This window comes from Argiope bruennichi, chromosome 9 (genome assembly GCF_947563725.1).
Source record: "Argiope bruennichi chromosome 9, qqArgBrue1.1, whole genome shotgun sequence".
Lineage (NCBI taxonomy): Eukaryota > Metazoa > Arthropoda > Arachnida > Araneae > Araneidae > Argiope > Argiope bruennichi.
In genome coordinates this window covers 104,149,317-104,165,343 of record NC_079159.1, presented here as the reverse complement: position 1 = coordinate 104,165,343, position 16,027 = coordinate 104,149,317, and the positions used below count along the sequence as shown (strand labels likewise).

The following is a 16,027-nucleotide window of genomic DNA, read 5'->3' as shown; positions in this document are numbered from 1 at the left end:
TCATGGACTGAAATCAATGAACATACCCCTCCTGAAAATTTTCTTTTAAAAAAATACTATGAGATATCTGATTATCGCCCTTGCTATAGATTTACTATAAACTCTTCTAATAATTTCAAAAGCCATAAATGGCCTATGAAATTAAGGCCTGTTTAAATATATCTTTGGTAACAAGAAAAATTCTGAATTTATCTACTGATATGTAAATTTAATATAAATGCAAAAACTACCGAAAGTTTCTCCAGTATTTACTTAAAATTGATAAAGTAAAATCACCATTAGTAAATGGAAAAAACCATCCTTTCGGTCGAATTTTGAAAGATTTCCATGGTCTAAATAATTTTATGAATCAATTTCAAATGGTTCGAACAATATGCGTTATTAAATCCTATATGGAAATGTTGTGGAAATTGATTTCACTGCACACACACACACACATACACAAAAGTGCCAATTACCGCAAGAACATATACTATTCATCCGACAAATGCTACTATGACTATGAAGCCAGGAGATATCCAAGGAATTTTTGGACTCACTAAATGTCAGTGGTATTCCTTTATACAGATTAATGCTGAAGGTTTGTTGCCCAATTATGTTCATATGCAGTTTAAAGCCACCGAAACTATGCAATGACTACAGATAGTAAAAATATTACACGCTCCTCTCGTCGGAGTAAAAACTTTAATTGCACCATCTGATGGTGAGCATGCCCTAATTCTATTTCATCTCGACTAACTGGCCATTTTATTTCCACAATTGCAATTTTCACTTTATTTCTGTATGCAGTCACAATCGGCAAGGTTCAAGGGCAATTAAAAAGACTTATGATTTGGTTTTAACTGATGAGTATTCCTCGCATGAACAAGTATGTTGGATTTATTACGAAAGATTTATCAACATTGTTCATCATCGACGAGTAGCACTATCCATCATCGAATAAATCTCTACTAATAATAAAGATGTGTTTGTGTGCGTATGAGCCTCAGATCGATTTTTAAAAAAATGTTATAAGAATTTTTTTTAATTAAAAATTAAGCGACATTTTTCTACCATAACTTCCCAAAATATTACTGCATAAATATTTTGCATAATGTTAAAATATATATAAAAATTGTTTTTAATGACACAAATTTAAAAATCGTGGGAATTTTTGCAGAATTATTTGCTAATTTACAGCACTAGATTGCATTATTGCTATGAAAATTCACGATAGTTATGGTACGATAGTTCTTTTCCGGGGTCTCTTTTTGAAGTTTGAAACCTGGAAAATACAGTCTAGGTATATCCTCATGAATCATTTAGCTTTCAAAAATAGCTGAATTACTATTATAATTAGTTTATGGATCCATTTAAAATAGAAAGTTCTTTAAAAATTTTGTTTAGAAGTTTAAATATCTAATTAATTTGTACTAGAACATCTTGTATGATTTACATCAGAAATTTCAAACCGAAACTTAAAAGCATTATTAGAAACCGAGGAGCTTAACTTTAACTGTGCAATGGAGGCATGCGCATTTCTGTTCCAGTGGTGGGTGCGGCGAGAGTTGTTTACGGTTTCGGAATGATGTTTATAAGTTAAAAATGACTTAAAATTGTACTAAATAGGATGTCGGAATTAAAAATTCAAGCACCTCTTGCAAGAATAGAGGACTGGGCTGAATTCAATGATTATCAGTGCTCCGAAGATTTTGAAAATTCAAATAAAGACTCGTTTTCCAGCCCAGAAACAAATGAAAATTCTTTCGTTGACAGTAGTTTCAGCGATGCATTTTCAACATCGCTGGAAGATCTAGTGAACACTTTCGATGATAAAATAACTAAATGCTTTTATAATTATGAAGAAAATGTCGAAAAGCTAGCACCAGTTCAAGTTCGAAACCAAGAAGAGATAATGAATGAATGCCAGTGAGTTCTGAAAAAATTAATATAAAATTTTATTTTTATGTTGTGGTCTTAAAATGTTCGTAATATTGTATCAAAATTTTACCAAAAAGTTTTATTTAAAGAAATTTTTCCGGATGTTATTTCTATATTTGATTATAACATTTTTATATCTAAAATTTGCAACATTAGATGAATGTTTAAAATTCGATATCTTATATTGGCATGGAATTTAAATGGTTTCAAACTCCTTAAAGTTTCGAGAAGCCCAGTTATTTTTTTTTCGTTGACTTATTTGAAAATGATATGAATATTTAAATTTTTAAGAAGATTTGACATATATATGTGCATGCATGCATCATTTATTTTTTCTTGTTTTGTTCAAGTTGTTTTCCACGGATGTTGTGATGCATGTCTGTCAATTTTCTTAGGATTTGGTGGACTTTAACAGGGAATTTTGGAAGCATTTTACCAATTGATTGGACCAAGTCATGTGCAAAAGGACTGCAGAATTCAATTATTAATCTGAACCAGAATGCAGTATGTATTTATGAGCATATATATATATATGTGTGTACTTATATTAATATAATATAAATAGTTCATTGTTTTCCATGTTATTTTATTACTCTTTACACTTTGAGATAAAAACATCTTTCTTATTGAATAGTATCCTTTGTAATTCACATGTAAGAATAACTTTTTTTGTGTGTTTGTTTCTTCAGAATTTTACATAAAATGTACCAATCAGAGAATAATTGGGCATAGTTTTGTAAATGGGTATCATTTGTCTGTTCATTGATTTGAGTCATTATATATATATATATATATATATATATATATATATATATATATATATATATATATATAAACTCTTTGATTCATGTAGTTTGATAAAGATTGATTAGAAAACTAAAAACATGTTATTGAATTTTTTTCTCTCATGTGCAGTTTACATTGCTGTGTCTTTAGATATATATTTTGGAATTGTTTTCTAGTCGCTTTAACTGTTTGCAGTGTCAGATTTTTTGGAAGCAGTTTAAAAGATGCATATGCATAAGGTACATAAAGGACAAATATGAATTGAATGAATTTTTATAGGACTGTGATTCTAAAAAAGATGAATCTCCCAATGAAATAGATGTTCGGTCATTTTTAATCAAAAATCTTCAGCAAGAGCCTCTTTTCACGGCTGAGCAAGTGTTAGAAGAAATTGAAGAAATGATCCAAGTAATTATTTTCTTTTTAAATAATAGAATTATTTTGTAATTTTTCTTTTAAAATGCTATTATGCTCAAATAGTTTTATCGCAAAAATGTTTTTCGGTGATTGATTGCATTTATTTTTTTAAGGTGTAATTATAAACTTTTTTATATTTTACAAAAATATTTTTATTTTTTAGCAACAACGATCACCATCATTAAACACTTGTGAAACTCCTGATAAATCTCCTGATGATTTAAAGAGTAAAGTTGCAGCTTATATTGGAATGTACAAAGATGGTGTGTAAAAATTTATTCTTATATATTATATTTATTAATACAGAATTTATCCTAAAATTAAATTTTATGATGTATGAATTTAATAAAAATTAATTAAATGCATTTAAAATTAAACATTGCTAATTAATCAATCTGCTCATGATGAATCTGAGAAGATTTTATTGACAAATTCTTGAGATATTACATAAATTAAGAAATTTATTTTTTAGTGTCCATAAGGTTTAAATGCTCAGTGACTCTGTTTTCAGTAATCGTATTGTAAAAAATATTCTTATAATTGCTGATTAATCATTTCCATTTTAATTTAAAGCATAAATTCTATGGGAGCTAACAGAAAATTAGAGAGATTCACATACATTACGATTGAAGGCCTTTATAATATAATGAGAGAATTATATGATTATTTAAATTTGAAGTTTTAAAATATTTTGATGAAGTTATTAAAGTAGAAATTACATAAAATATTTAATTATTAAAATTTTAACATGCATTAATATTGGCGAACCGGTTGGTCGCCAAAGGTGGCTTGGCATAAATATGAAAAATGTTGGAACCATCTTGAAGTTCCGCAAGGACATTAAAGTTTCATATAAAAACACAAATTTTGCAACTTTTTAAGGATTTTTGCGTGCTTTGATTATGAAATAAAAAAAACCTTAAATAGCTGTTTTCATATGAATGGAAATATAAAAACAGTTTTACTATTGTTCTGGCATGACAATCAGTCAGCGCCGGAGCAGTTGTTATTGAGGTAAGCGAAGATTTGTCTGCGTCAGGTGACAAGGACAGGCCTGGTTTCATATCAGTAGCTTGCCAAGTTCAGTTGAGTTTGCATCTCAGCTCTGTCTATTGTTTAACTGTTTTGTTAGTTAGTGCACTTGTGTGCTTTGCGGTGAGTAAAAATAGCTCAGTCTAAATTAGTGAAGAACAAGACAAATGTCATTGAGAACATTATATTTTTCAGAAATTTAGTGATTTCCTTGAAGTTGAACTCTCTACTTACGATTCTGTTATGAATAGTTCCCATAATAGAACAAATAGGATCATGAGCTTAATTCCCGTTGCTTCTAGCAAAAGAATTTCACAAAAGCTTATCATGCTAAATACAGGAATTTATTAAAATCTAAAAGCAGGAAATGTTCGGATGAGTTTGATTCCAACCTCGCAAAATTTAGAGAAGAAGGTAAATGTTTATTTGATATTGCTGACATGCATAAAAGAAAAAAAAAATATGGAACTAAAGTTTCTAAATGATCAACACTCTAATATCTAATAGGTAAATGGTTATAGGTAATATTGATATAGCTACCATAAGCGCTTTGAGAAAGAAAGAGTAAAGAACTACAGAGAATAATTAGGTTTACTCAAGAAGGGACAAAAAATATATGTGTATCAGAAAAGATTACTGGCGACTGTGGCAACGTTGAAGAACAACAGTGTTCTTTATAAAAAAGGGGCAAACCAATTAGATCCATCAAATAGACGAGAAGAGATAAAACTACCAGGTGCCTGTGTGGTATAATATTAAGTTAAAACCTTCATGTACTTATGGTTCCAAACATCTGTTTAACCTTATCCCATATTCATACTATCTCTCTGACTATCTCAAGAATGTTATAGACCAGATTATTCAAAGAAATGGGTACTTTGCTACTTCAGAGAATATTCTTTTGTCCATGCTAAATGATGAACGTAAAATTCAAAGAGAACTTAATTTGTGATATGTTTAAAAGCAAGAACAGGAAGAAAAGACAGAATCAGAAAGTGTAATATTCCAAAGATAAACTTCAATGCAAAGGATTACCTCGACATGATCTCACGACTTGAAAATTACGTAACTGGACCTTTCTTGTTAAAACATGTTTCCAGTGACTCTCTGAAAGACTTTATACAGAAACATCTGAAACTGAACTAAATAGTATAGGGGACTCGGTTATTGACTTTCCTTGGCTTCCTTGTCTCATGCAAGAAGCAGTGGGCAGAGCTGTGAAACTGGTGGCCGAATTGGCACAAAATGTCTGTGGATAGAGAAAGATATGTAAGAGCAAAAATTGACTCAGTGTGAATATACCAAAATTTAATTAAAAAAAAAACAGTTTAATGTAGCAATGAAAGTTTAAGAAAAGATTTTGAACTGTAGCATTTGTAATCATTAAGGATACAAAAGTAAGAAACAAAATTTAATATTCAATATATTTTTATTATATTTTGTAATTAAGAATTTTTCGAGTTGTAGTGCTTATATATATATTTAAAACTATCTTTTGTAACATCTTATCCATGAAAAATTCATTAAAATATTTTATCGAAATTTATAATTTTTTCAATTTTTTTTACAAACTTTGAGTTTTTTGCAACATTTTGAAATATTGTTGTATTGGAATCAAGTTTTCTTTTATATTTTTTTTGAACCTAAAAGATAACTTTTACCCACTATTACAAAACTAAAATTTAAGAAAAATTTTTAAAGGCACATTTTAAAAATTTCAATTTTTTAACAAATTTCAAGCTCTTTGTGGCACTTCAAGATAATGTAATATTTCAACCAAATTTTTAAAAATTGTTTTTGAACCTAAAAGGCAGCTTTTCTGCACTATTACCAAACTAAAATCTAAATAAATAAAATAAAAAATTAAGGCCATTTTCCCTCTACCCTAATACACATTCTTTACTCTAAATCAATTTTTTGTGGAGGGAAATAAAAAATATGTTTATTAAGATTATTTCAAAAGCCTTATTACTGTAATTATATTTATTATATTCAGTTACAATTTGAAATACATTTACTATCTGAAATACTATGTTGATCAAAAACTGATAATTCATTTTTCTTATTATCAAATTTAAAATGTCCTCAGTTCTATGTTTAACGTTTTGTTAAACTTTATTATTTTTAATTCAGAAGTTATTAAAATTATTATTAACTTTTTATTTTTAACTTATTTTCAGAAGTGAAAAGGTTGACTTTAGCCCAACTTCATGATTTATTGACTGATATGGAAAATTTAATTCAAGATCATTCAGAAACACTTATCAATGAATTAGCCTTGCGTGATGAATTGGACTATGAGAAAGAGTTAAAAAATACATTTATATCCTTGGTTTTAAGCATCCAGAACAAACGACGTCAATATAATTGTATTGACAAGAAAAAAAATATGAGAAATGGATCAATTAATGGTACTGAGCCAAAGGTAAGTCTGTTTTACTATACAAAATACTGTAAACTTATAATAAGCGTTTGAAATCACATTAAGTTATAAAATTTTACCAGTAGAAATATGAGTGCTTTTTTTTTCTATGATTTATTTGTTTATTATGCACATTAAGGCTCTATTTATTTAGACCTTATTAATATAAAATTTTATTTAACTTTGGCTTGAATTAAAAAAATAAAATTAAATCTATAAATTACTTTTGCTGTTTATTGATTAATTCTATGCAAAACCATTTCTGTAAAAGTTTAGTTTAGTTTGCCTCTTACTCCAAGGATGCCAAGTCGCCAATAGAGATGTCGGACAATATAAACAAACACTTCTGTAAAACAGTTATGGTTACCACTTTCTGCATTAAAATTATGATCTTTACTGATAAGTATTGTTTTATCTGAGATTTTTTTTAATCTTTGCAATGCTGCGTCTCTTAACAATTTTGAAATAAAGAAGTTTTTTCAAACCGGCTGCATCGGCTTGTCGTGTAGAGAATAAAACTTAGAGCATGCAATGCTTTTGGCATTTGAAGCATTTGCCACTGGACAGAATTTTTTTACTTAGAAAAAAACATCTTATGGCTTCGCTAGGAGCAAGGATCCTAGTAGTTTCACTAGCTCACTGAACATAAGATTGTGTGGATAACAGGAACAATACATAATCAAAAGAAAACAAAGAACGAAGAAAGGAGCAATCAAGCCATTTCCATACAAAATTTCAAACAAGCATCCTTTTCCTTACTTCATCAACTTGTATAAAATATATATATATTCCATTCACCCTTCATCCATTCTGCAGGTTCAAAATATTTCTTGCCATCACCTTCACCACACATCCATTCTTGAACAATTAGCGACATAACAAATTATCAAGGAAACCATCAGATCAGAAAAAGAATTACGAAAGGGGCAAGGAATTCCATTGCAGATGATTTCTTAAATTAATAATTCAGACAATTTCTAAAACACATACCAACAGTTAAGTATTGCAAAAGAATAAATATTTTCTGTTCGTATTCACAAAACCAAATTAAAATCTTTAATTGATATTTTTAATTATTTCTAATTTAACATTTTTCATAAAATAGCTGTAGTTCATGTGTGATTTCAACCACTGTAAAAAGTTGTAAACAAAACAGGATTAGGTTGCTATAAGATTGTTCCATTGGGTTATCATATTGGCGAAAAACTCGGGTGCACACTAGACTTCAACCTTTTATTGAACTAGAGAAATAGAATTCTGCAGTTACTAAATTGGTATATAAAAAAAAAACTGAATTTACAGATGGTATAAAAATCATATTTATTACTACATATATTATTACATAATATAATTTTTACTATAAATATAGTACATAATATTTATTAAAAATTGTTATTACTATATTATTTTCAGAAGTTATAAAAATGCATTAAATTTATTAACATTTTAAAACAATATTTTCTTGCACATTCTTGCATTCCAAAGTATGTTAGTGTCAATTCTCCAGTGCTAACACAAAGAGAATCACATAATGATATTATTTTAGAGAAAACTTTAGACTGCCTTACTACAGAACTTATTACAAAGAAAATGTATTCCATTTTTGTTCATCATTCAGTTATTGTAATAAACTTTCTAAATTTAAAACAAAAATTGATTCAATTAAACTGCAATTATAAATATTAATTTTATTATTTTGCTGAAAATTAATTTTAAACATCAGCTATATAATCTAGTAAAAGTGGTTAATATTGTGGCATTTATTTGCTTCTTTTGTGATTCTCTTAAAATTTAATTTAATTGAATGAGTTGTGTTAAGTCAACAATCCTTTTAAAAATTATTAGGAATGCTAAATGAGAAAATTTTTTATTTGTTTAAAATTGTTCAGCTGTATAAATTTTAAAAATTTATTATTTGCAGTATCTTAGCACTGTTATTCCCTATGATCCTAAGCAGGGATCTCCATCTAACTCAACTCTACAAATTCTGATCAAAAGTAAGTATGTAATTAAAGGTTAATTATTGATTGTATTTCCTGTAGGGAAACTCTAACTGCAAATAAATTATTAAAAATGGTTTTGCAAATAATATATATCTTTCTTCAGCAAAAAGTTAATTTTATATTTTGCAATTTTTTATATTATTGTCATGAGTTTCTGATGTTAGCATATAAATATTTTGTTATTCCAACTCTCATGCATTATTATTATCACACGGGGGAAAGTTTGGAAATATCCCCTGGACGCTGACGAACAGGCTCCTGATCTGTGATGCCAGTCATTCACTGAGAAGAGAAAAAGTACAAAATGGAAAAAAATCGCTGAGAAATAACATAATTGAATTATCAAAAGAGAGTTGTCTGTTATGGTGTGATGATTAACTTTGCGGCTGTTTTCTTGTTTGAGCTAAAAAAAAATAATTCATTTTTTTAAAAAAAAATTTTCTAAATGGAACATGAAAGAAATTTTGAATTATAAATTTTTACATAATTTCTTGAAAATGTGCATTTTTTTCATATATTTCTCAGTAGAATATTTTAAATAACATAGCAATAAAATTAACATGGATAAAATGAAAACTAATTCCATATATCTAGTATTTGTTGGTAATCATATAGTTTTTTTAAAAGTAAAGCTATTATTCTAACAAAACAATACATTATTTATTACTGTTTATTATTTTGAGTATAGTTAATTTTGGGGGAGGCAATTGAATTAATTTTTTTTATATTGATTATTGAAATTACGAGAAAAATTATTTTTAAATGTGAGTATTATGCTTGATTATTTAGTAGAGTGTTTATAATGATACAAATTTGGTGCTAGAGAGTGTAATGAATGAATTATCTTTTACACATAATTGTCTCTGATGCATAATGCTGTTGTATTTGATTATACTGACATGTATTCTAAAAAGGATACTAAATATTATTGTATTATTATTCAGAATAATTATCTGGAGTCAGTCATCTTGTTTCTAATTTCAGACAATCAATTATTTCATTTGAATTTTAATATCAAAAATTGTTCTATATTAAAAAGTGCAATGACCTTTTTCAGATTTGATTGAGGGAAATAGTTTTGTGAAAATTATTTATTCACTTAATATATTGCATCACATGAGGAGTTCTAACACTGAGCAAATATTTTTGCATTAGTATTTCTTTAAATTTCTTATTGAGCGTATCTTTATATTTGATAGTTTTGCAAGCAATTAACGAGGACAGTCCAACGGTGCCCACTTTATTGACTGATTATATATTGAAAGGTAAGAAAACCAGTGTTAAATAAATTTTGCTGTTTCTTATGTAGTATGATAAAAAACAAACTTTATCAATATATAACCTGAAGTTTTGCATACCATTCAAAAGACCATGCATGCTTGAATCCAGCTATTATATGGTGTGTGCTCAAGAAAAACTCTATGTAACTATCTATAATATTATGAGAAAAACTATAATTCAACTCTCACACTTATGTTTAAATATGTACAACCATAAAATCATCAAATGGTAACACTTACGTTTTCTTCTCATGGAAACGTGATCTTTAAGACAAAAAAAAAAAAAAAAAAAAAAAAGGAGACTTGACAAAAAGAGAAAGTGAAAACAACCAATGAAAGATTGACAAGCAGTATTGTAATAGTAATATTTTAGCAGATTTTAGCTTCCAGAAATTTCTATGTATACATCCTCTCTCATGATAATATTTTTCACATGGAAGATAGTGCATAATATATCAATCGATGCCATGAAAAAATTAAACTATTCAATCTCGCATTGAATGGCATCTTTCCGATTGAGTATGGTTTGTAAATTTGAATATATTGTGGGTCTTAGATGTCCCCCTCATTTAGATATCAATTGAGATAAAATTGGGTGATCTTGACAGTCACAGAAACATGAACTGAGATGAGAATTCTGTCAAAAAATTTTATTTTGGCATACATTTGATAAACGACTACATGCAGTATTTTGAAAGGTAGCACATAGTATTAGAATATTTTGGTATTGCAAATTGGGAACAACACAATGGATCAATGTTGATTCATAATGAGCACTCATTACTGTACTCGTTTATATATTTTGACTAGCAATCTCTTGAAAAATGTAAGGACCAAGGATGGAGCTGCTTGTTATTGTGTATATCACAGCCTTAAAGTCTATAACTCATTTTCATTGTGAAAATAATAAAGAATTGGTAATTAATCTAAAAGTTAAAATGAAAACAATTGACCTAAACTTTAGTTGTTTTTATTAATGCAAATTTTTATCTTTTTATTTTATTGCAATTTAGTTTTATCGGTATACTTTTGTTAATTGAAAATAAATGATGTTTTGTAAGCTTTGATTAGAAAGCATAAAAATATCCAATTCTGATTGAAGTTAATTTTCATAATTTATGTGTGTTTAATTCGAAAACATTGAAATTTGTTTTATTTCTTTATTTAAAATATATAATTAGTTTTATAATTAAATTATGAGCAATTGTTTGGCAGAAAGTAATTTTTGTACTTATATTTATTTTTACTAAACAATTCATATAATATAAATATTTAATATTTCATTTAGAAATTTCACTTTGTAGAAAATATTATGATAAAAATAACTTAAGATACTCGTATTATAATTCTTCGGCTTGGATTTGTAATTTGTATTTTCAATTATGAATTTTTTAAATAGATTATTTCTTTGTAGCACATCTAAATTATTTACATTATATTTTTATATTATATGAACTTTTTTATTATACCATATCTTTTTTTTTAAGTTTAATAAATTATACTAATATCTATTTTTTTAAATTGACATTTTTTTTAGTGTTCTGCCCCACCTGATTCTTTTCTGAGGAAAATCAACTGATGGATTGTTTTTGTTTTGAAGGATACTATGCTTTAGGATTTTTACTTTTGAATGCTATTTAATGTTGTTATTAAGTTCATGTTTGTAGAATGAGATAGTTGATTGTTTTGTTATGTTTAGGTTTTTATAGTTGTGCTTTTTATGCTTAGAACTCAGGGTTTGAAATTATTTCTTATAAATATTTTCTGAACAATGATGCTATTTAATTGTCTTTGTCATGCATTCATTGAATTTTCATAATTTAACAACTTCTAAAATATATTTTTGAACCTAAATATGATTAATAATGTATGATTTTTTTAAACTAAACTTTTCACAACATTTAAATTTTCCCACTAATCATAGTTAAAAAAATCTTAGTTTAAAATAAAAATACTTATTAATGATGTTAATATTCTTAATATTTGAAAGTAGCATTTATAGGAACTAAAAATTTAATCTGAGTCATAATGCTTTTTACACAAAAGAATTCTGTAATTCATTCAGAATTTTGTGATTCAATCGAAGACTCTGTTGAATTTCAAAATCTGTATTGCTTTGAGATATTTCTGTTCAAAATTATTAATTTTTTAATGTTGTATTGTTAGAATGCATTTTTTTTTCTTATTTCAGTGGTTATTTGTTAAGCAGTAGGTGTTAATTGTATTACACCTTGAAGTTTGCTAAAAATAGACATTCAAAGCAATACATGCATGTTTTTTTAGGTGTTTTGACATAAGATAAATGAGTTCACGCACAAAAAGCTTAAAGGATGTAGGATATGAAAGCTTAGAGCAGAAAAAATTCATAAACAGACAAAATGTAAAATAACTTTAAAGTAGTTGTTTATTTATATATAAGCTAATTTGAATGAACATTTTTTTTTTTTCACAGAATTGAGAGTTACAGCTAAATTTCTTAGTTTGTATATGAATTTTATACGAAAGCTAACTACAAATGTTCTCTAATGAATTTTTGCTCTAAGCTGATATTTTATTTCATGAAATGAATACTCCAGTTATTGACATTTTCAGTGGTTCATTGGAATTTTCAATTGTTATTTAGTATTTTACTACCAATTTCAGTTGTTTCAATAGGATTTACATCATATCAGTATCATAAAGTCACAATACTATGGGTTCATTTTTCATGCACTGTTTTTAAAATCTTATTAACAGAGACAATGATGAATTCCTTTTCTCCAAGAAAATGTATTAATACTGTTTTCTCTAAGTAATGAATAATTTTTAAAACAAATAGTATAAAAGATTGTGAAAAAATAGAATTGGATTCTCCCTTTCTTTTATATTTACAGAAATTTATTGATGTACAACTTTAGTATAGATATGCATTATAAAATAAGAAGATACAAAATTAATGCTTGTTAAAATAAATAATTTTTATCAATTACATTATTGGCATAATTTTTTATAATATTTTTATCTTTCATTTGGGTTCTTAAAAAGGTTTTATCATTGAATATTGTAAGTAATAAATTTCTATTTATTACCTTGAGATTTTTCTGTAGTGCCTCCATCATATGTCCAGCTGGTGACTTGGATGTTGAATAATAGATTGGCTGTACCTAATATTTTGGTGTGGTGGTTAAATCTTGATCACTTTAGTGCCTCCTCTTCAGACAAATTACTCACCAGTCACATTTTTCATCACATAATTTTTCCATATGACCACTCATGTTTGCTGGGGAAAAATTCATTTCTCATAAGATGCCTTATTGGTTATTTTTTTCTTTCAAAGCACAGGATTTTGAATGATATTTGTCCTGATTGACTAATGCAACAAATGTTTGTTGTCTGCTAAGCTGTTCGATTTTTTCCCCCCAGATTAGTAATGTTCTCATTTTGAGAACTATGAAATGATTTGCCATTATAATATTTAGGGTCTAAACTATCGCTTGTTAAACTATGAATCTTGATTTCATCTTAGTACATAGATTATAAATGTCTTAGAAGCTCTTAAAGGTTGTGTTTTTAATTCAATAATATTGATAAACAAAAATAATTAAAAAAAAACACATCTCAATTTGAAACATATATTGAAGGTGGCTGGAGTTGGTTGCAATTATTGCTAGGGTTGCTATTTATTTTGTGTTTCAATAATTAATGGATGATGTGCAATTTATTTTTCTATTTAATATATCTGCATTAATATATCAGAACATTTTAAAGATGTTAACATTTGGAGAAAGCTTAAGAAACCCTGGTTTAAATATTGTACTTTTAAAATTCTGGAAATAACCATAACAAAAAAGTTTTATTATTTTGAATGAATGAAAATTTATGAAACACAAGGATTAATCCTGATGTTACATTATAAAAAAAAATCCTATCATGTAATCCTATCTGTAACAAATTTTGATGTTACTTGATAACCTAATGGTCTCGTAAATCCTTCAGGGATCTGATGACATCATTAGATTAAATCTTTTTATAGGCATATCAAAATTAATATCCCTGTTTATCTGTATCACTGAATATTTTATTGTATGATATTTTCTCTTTTACTACTGCAGTATTTCTGTGAATATATGTGTAGAACAATTAGAATATAGACATTTTTGTGTGTTGCTCTGTTAATTGTTTTTTGAAATGCAGAATAACAAATTTTGAAGAAGCCTGTTGTTAAATGGCTGCCTTGAGTTTAAAATTCTGATTTTAAACCCTGAGTACAATATTATTTAGATGATGCTATCTCTATCCGAATGTTATAGATGGATGTACTTTTTAAAAGCTTGACACTTCTTCTGCAACTCTTTAAATGTGAATTGCTGTATGTGAGGATATGGCCTGTGCTTTGAATTGTTATAAAGTACTTGATATTGTAATGATGAAGTCATACTTTTTGTGCATAATTGACAATTTTACTTATATGGATAAGATGAAATGTTGTGTAAATTAAAAATATAAAAGTTTACATTTTAACTTTAAATTAGCTATTGTAAAGAAAGCAATGAATTTGAAATGTTTTAATCTGAATAATATTAAAAGTTTGAAATTTGTTAAAATTCTTTAATTAGTGAGTTAGTATTTTTATTCTGATTAATGGAAAAAAATGGCTTGCCACTCATGAAATGTGTAAATATTTAAAATTTCTATGCTGGTTATGCTTTTAGTTTGCAGCTGTCATTATAACATGGCTTTTCAAGTTGCTTTGTGTATTTGTGATGTATTTAATGTGCAATTCTTTTGATATTATGCTGATTGAATTTTCTAAATTTATGCTTGTTATTTTAATGAAAACAAAATAGGAACATGAGTGTATTAAATGATAGTATTTGATATCATTTATATTTCTTGTACAAAGATTCCTAGTTTGTTTTTGTTGGATGTAGAATCTAAATAGTTATCATATTGTTAGTGGACTTTTGAATTGAAATGCATTTAAGTGTGAAGTTTAGGATTAAATTATGCTTTACTTATTTCTTTTTTATATTATTTAACTTTAACGTTTATTGAAACATATTTTAAATAAAATGTATTTTATTATCTAGAATAAACAGAATCTTTCATGAGCTTGATTCTGAGTTCCAGGTCTGAGTTTGTGAAATTCTCAGACACTTATACTAAGCATATTAATCCCTCTTTAAAAGTACAGCAACATAAAATTGAATTATAAAAATTATTATAATTTTATATTTTGAAGCGGTTAAAATTTTAACTAGCCTTTACCAAATTATCTCCATATTATATTTTACTTCCTAATTGGAATTAAGTTATAAAAAGTTATTGGTTCCAATATATATTCAGCAGAAATTTTTGTGCTTCAAGTCAATCTTAAACCACTTTCAGATTTTTCTTCTTCTTTTTTTTGAAGAATAGTAATTTAAAAAAAAAATCACAGCTCCCACATTATCAACTCTTGTTAAAGATTTATACAGTTTTTCATTTTTAAAACTTTGTTTCAATCAGTATTAAGAAATATAAAGTTGTGGAATATTCATTATGTTTTCTTTTGACAAGAAATGCCTTATTTTAATTGAATGTGAGAAAACTTTAGCACAATTTTCTTCCTATGTGTTTACACACAGTTTTTAATTGTTTCTTTATATATGTGTGTATATATATATAAAGGGCTCTTTTTGCATTCTTCGGTGCATTTATGGTCATATTTGTGATTTTCTTCTAGTTGTGGCTACTATTTTTTTTTATATTACTTAAAAATATTTTTATATTGTGATATTTTTAGTGCAATATTATCTATGTATATCCTATCTTGCTTATTTTACATGTGTTTGTTATTTTCTTATGAAGGATGTTGAGCATATAACAGTGAATTTTATTCTAAAATTAAGGATGTAAAATCTGTAATGTGTTATTGTTGCCATAACATCTCAAGTAGATAACATTCTTTTAGTGCATGTCTTCCTTCTAATTTGGTTCCTATTTTATTCTGACCCCCCTTTAGTATATTTATATTAATTAATTTTCCTTAATGGTAATTTTTCCTTTTCTACAAGAAATATTATGAAATTCTACTATGTATGTAAAAAATGCTCATATTATTATTATTGCCAAATATTGTTTTTTTTATTTTTATTTTTTAGAGGTCTCAATCCTCTCTTTTAATTCATATTCGAATGAAAAGATTT

The 16,027-nt window shown here is 26.8% G+C and overlaps 1 protein-coding gene across 1 annotated transcript; it reads left to right on the top strand.

Annotated features, from left to right (window-relative positions):
- The first annotated feature begins 1,534 nt into the window (after positions 1–1,534).
- LOC129984216 (fasciculation and elongation protein zeta-2-like) lies at positions 1,535–15,544 on the top strand. The gene is made up of 8 exons (XM_056094042.1): positions 1,535–1,908; positions 2,316–2,424; positions 2,986–3,114; positions 3,287–3,386; positions 6,336–6,580; positions 8,499–8,574; positions 9,780–9,845; positions 11,398–15,544. The coding sequence occupies exons 1-8, from the start codon at positions 1,610–1,612 to the stop codon at positions 11,412–11,414; spliced, it is 1,041 nt and encodes a 346-aa protein (XP_055950017.1). The 5' UTR covers positions 1,535–1,609; the 3' UTR covers positions 11,415–15,544.
- The last annotated feature ends 483 nt before the right edge of the window (positions 15,545–16,027 follow it).

What these genes read in the sequence shown, in the direction of transcription:
- LOC129984216 (XM_056094042.1), top strand. Translation starts at nt 1,610, where the DNA reads ATGTCGGAATTAAAAATTCAAGCACCTCTTGCAAGAATAGAGGACTGG. An exon ending in TTAATGGTACTGAGCCAAAG is followed by an intron (nt 6,581 to 8,498) that starts GTAAGTCTGTTT and finishes TATTATTTGCAG; the next exon opens with TATCTTAGCACTGTTATTCC. An exon ending in TCTACAAATTCTGATCAAAA is followed by an intron (nt 8,575 to 9,779) that starts GTAAGTATGTAA and finishes TATATTTGATAG; the next exon opens with TTTTGCAAGCAATTAACGAG.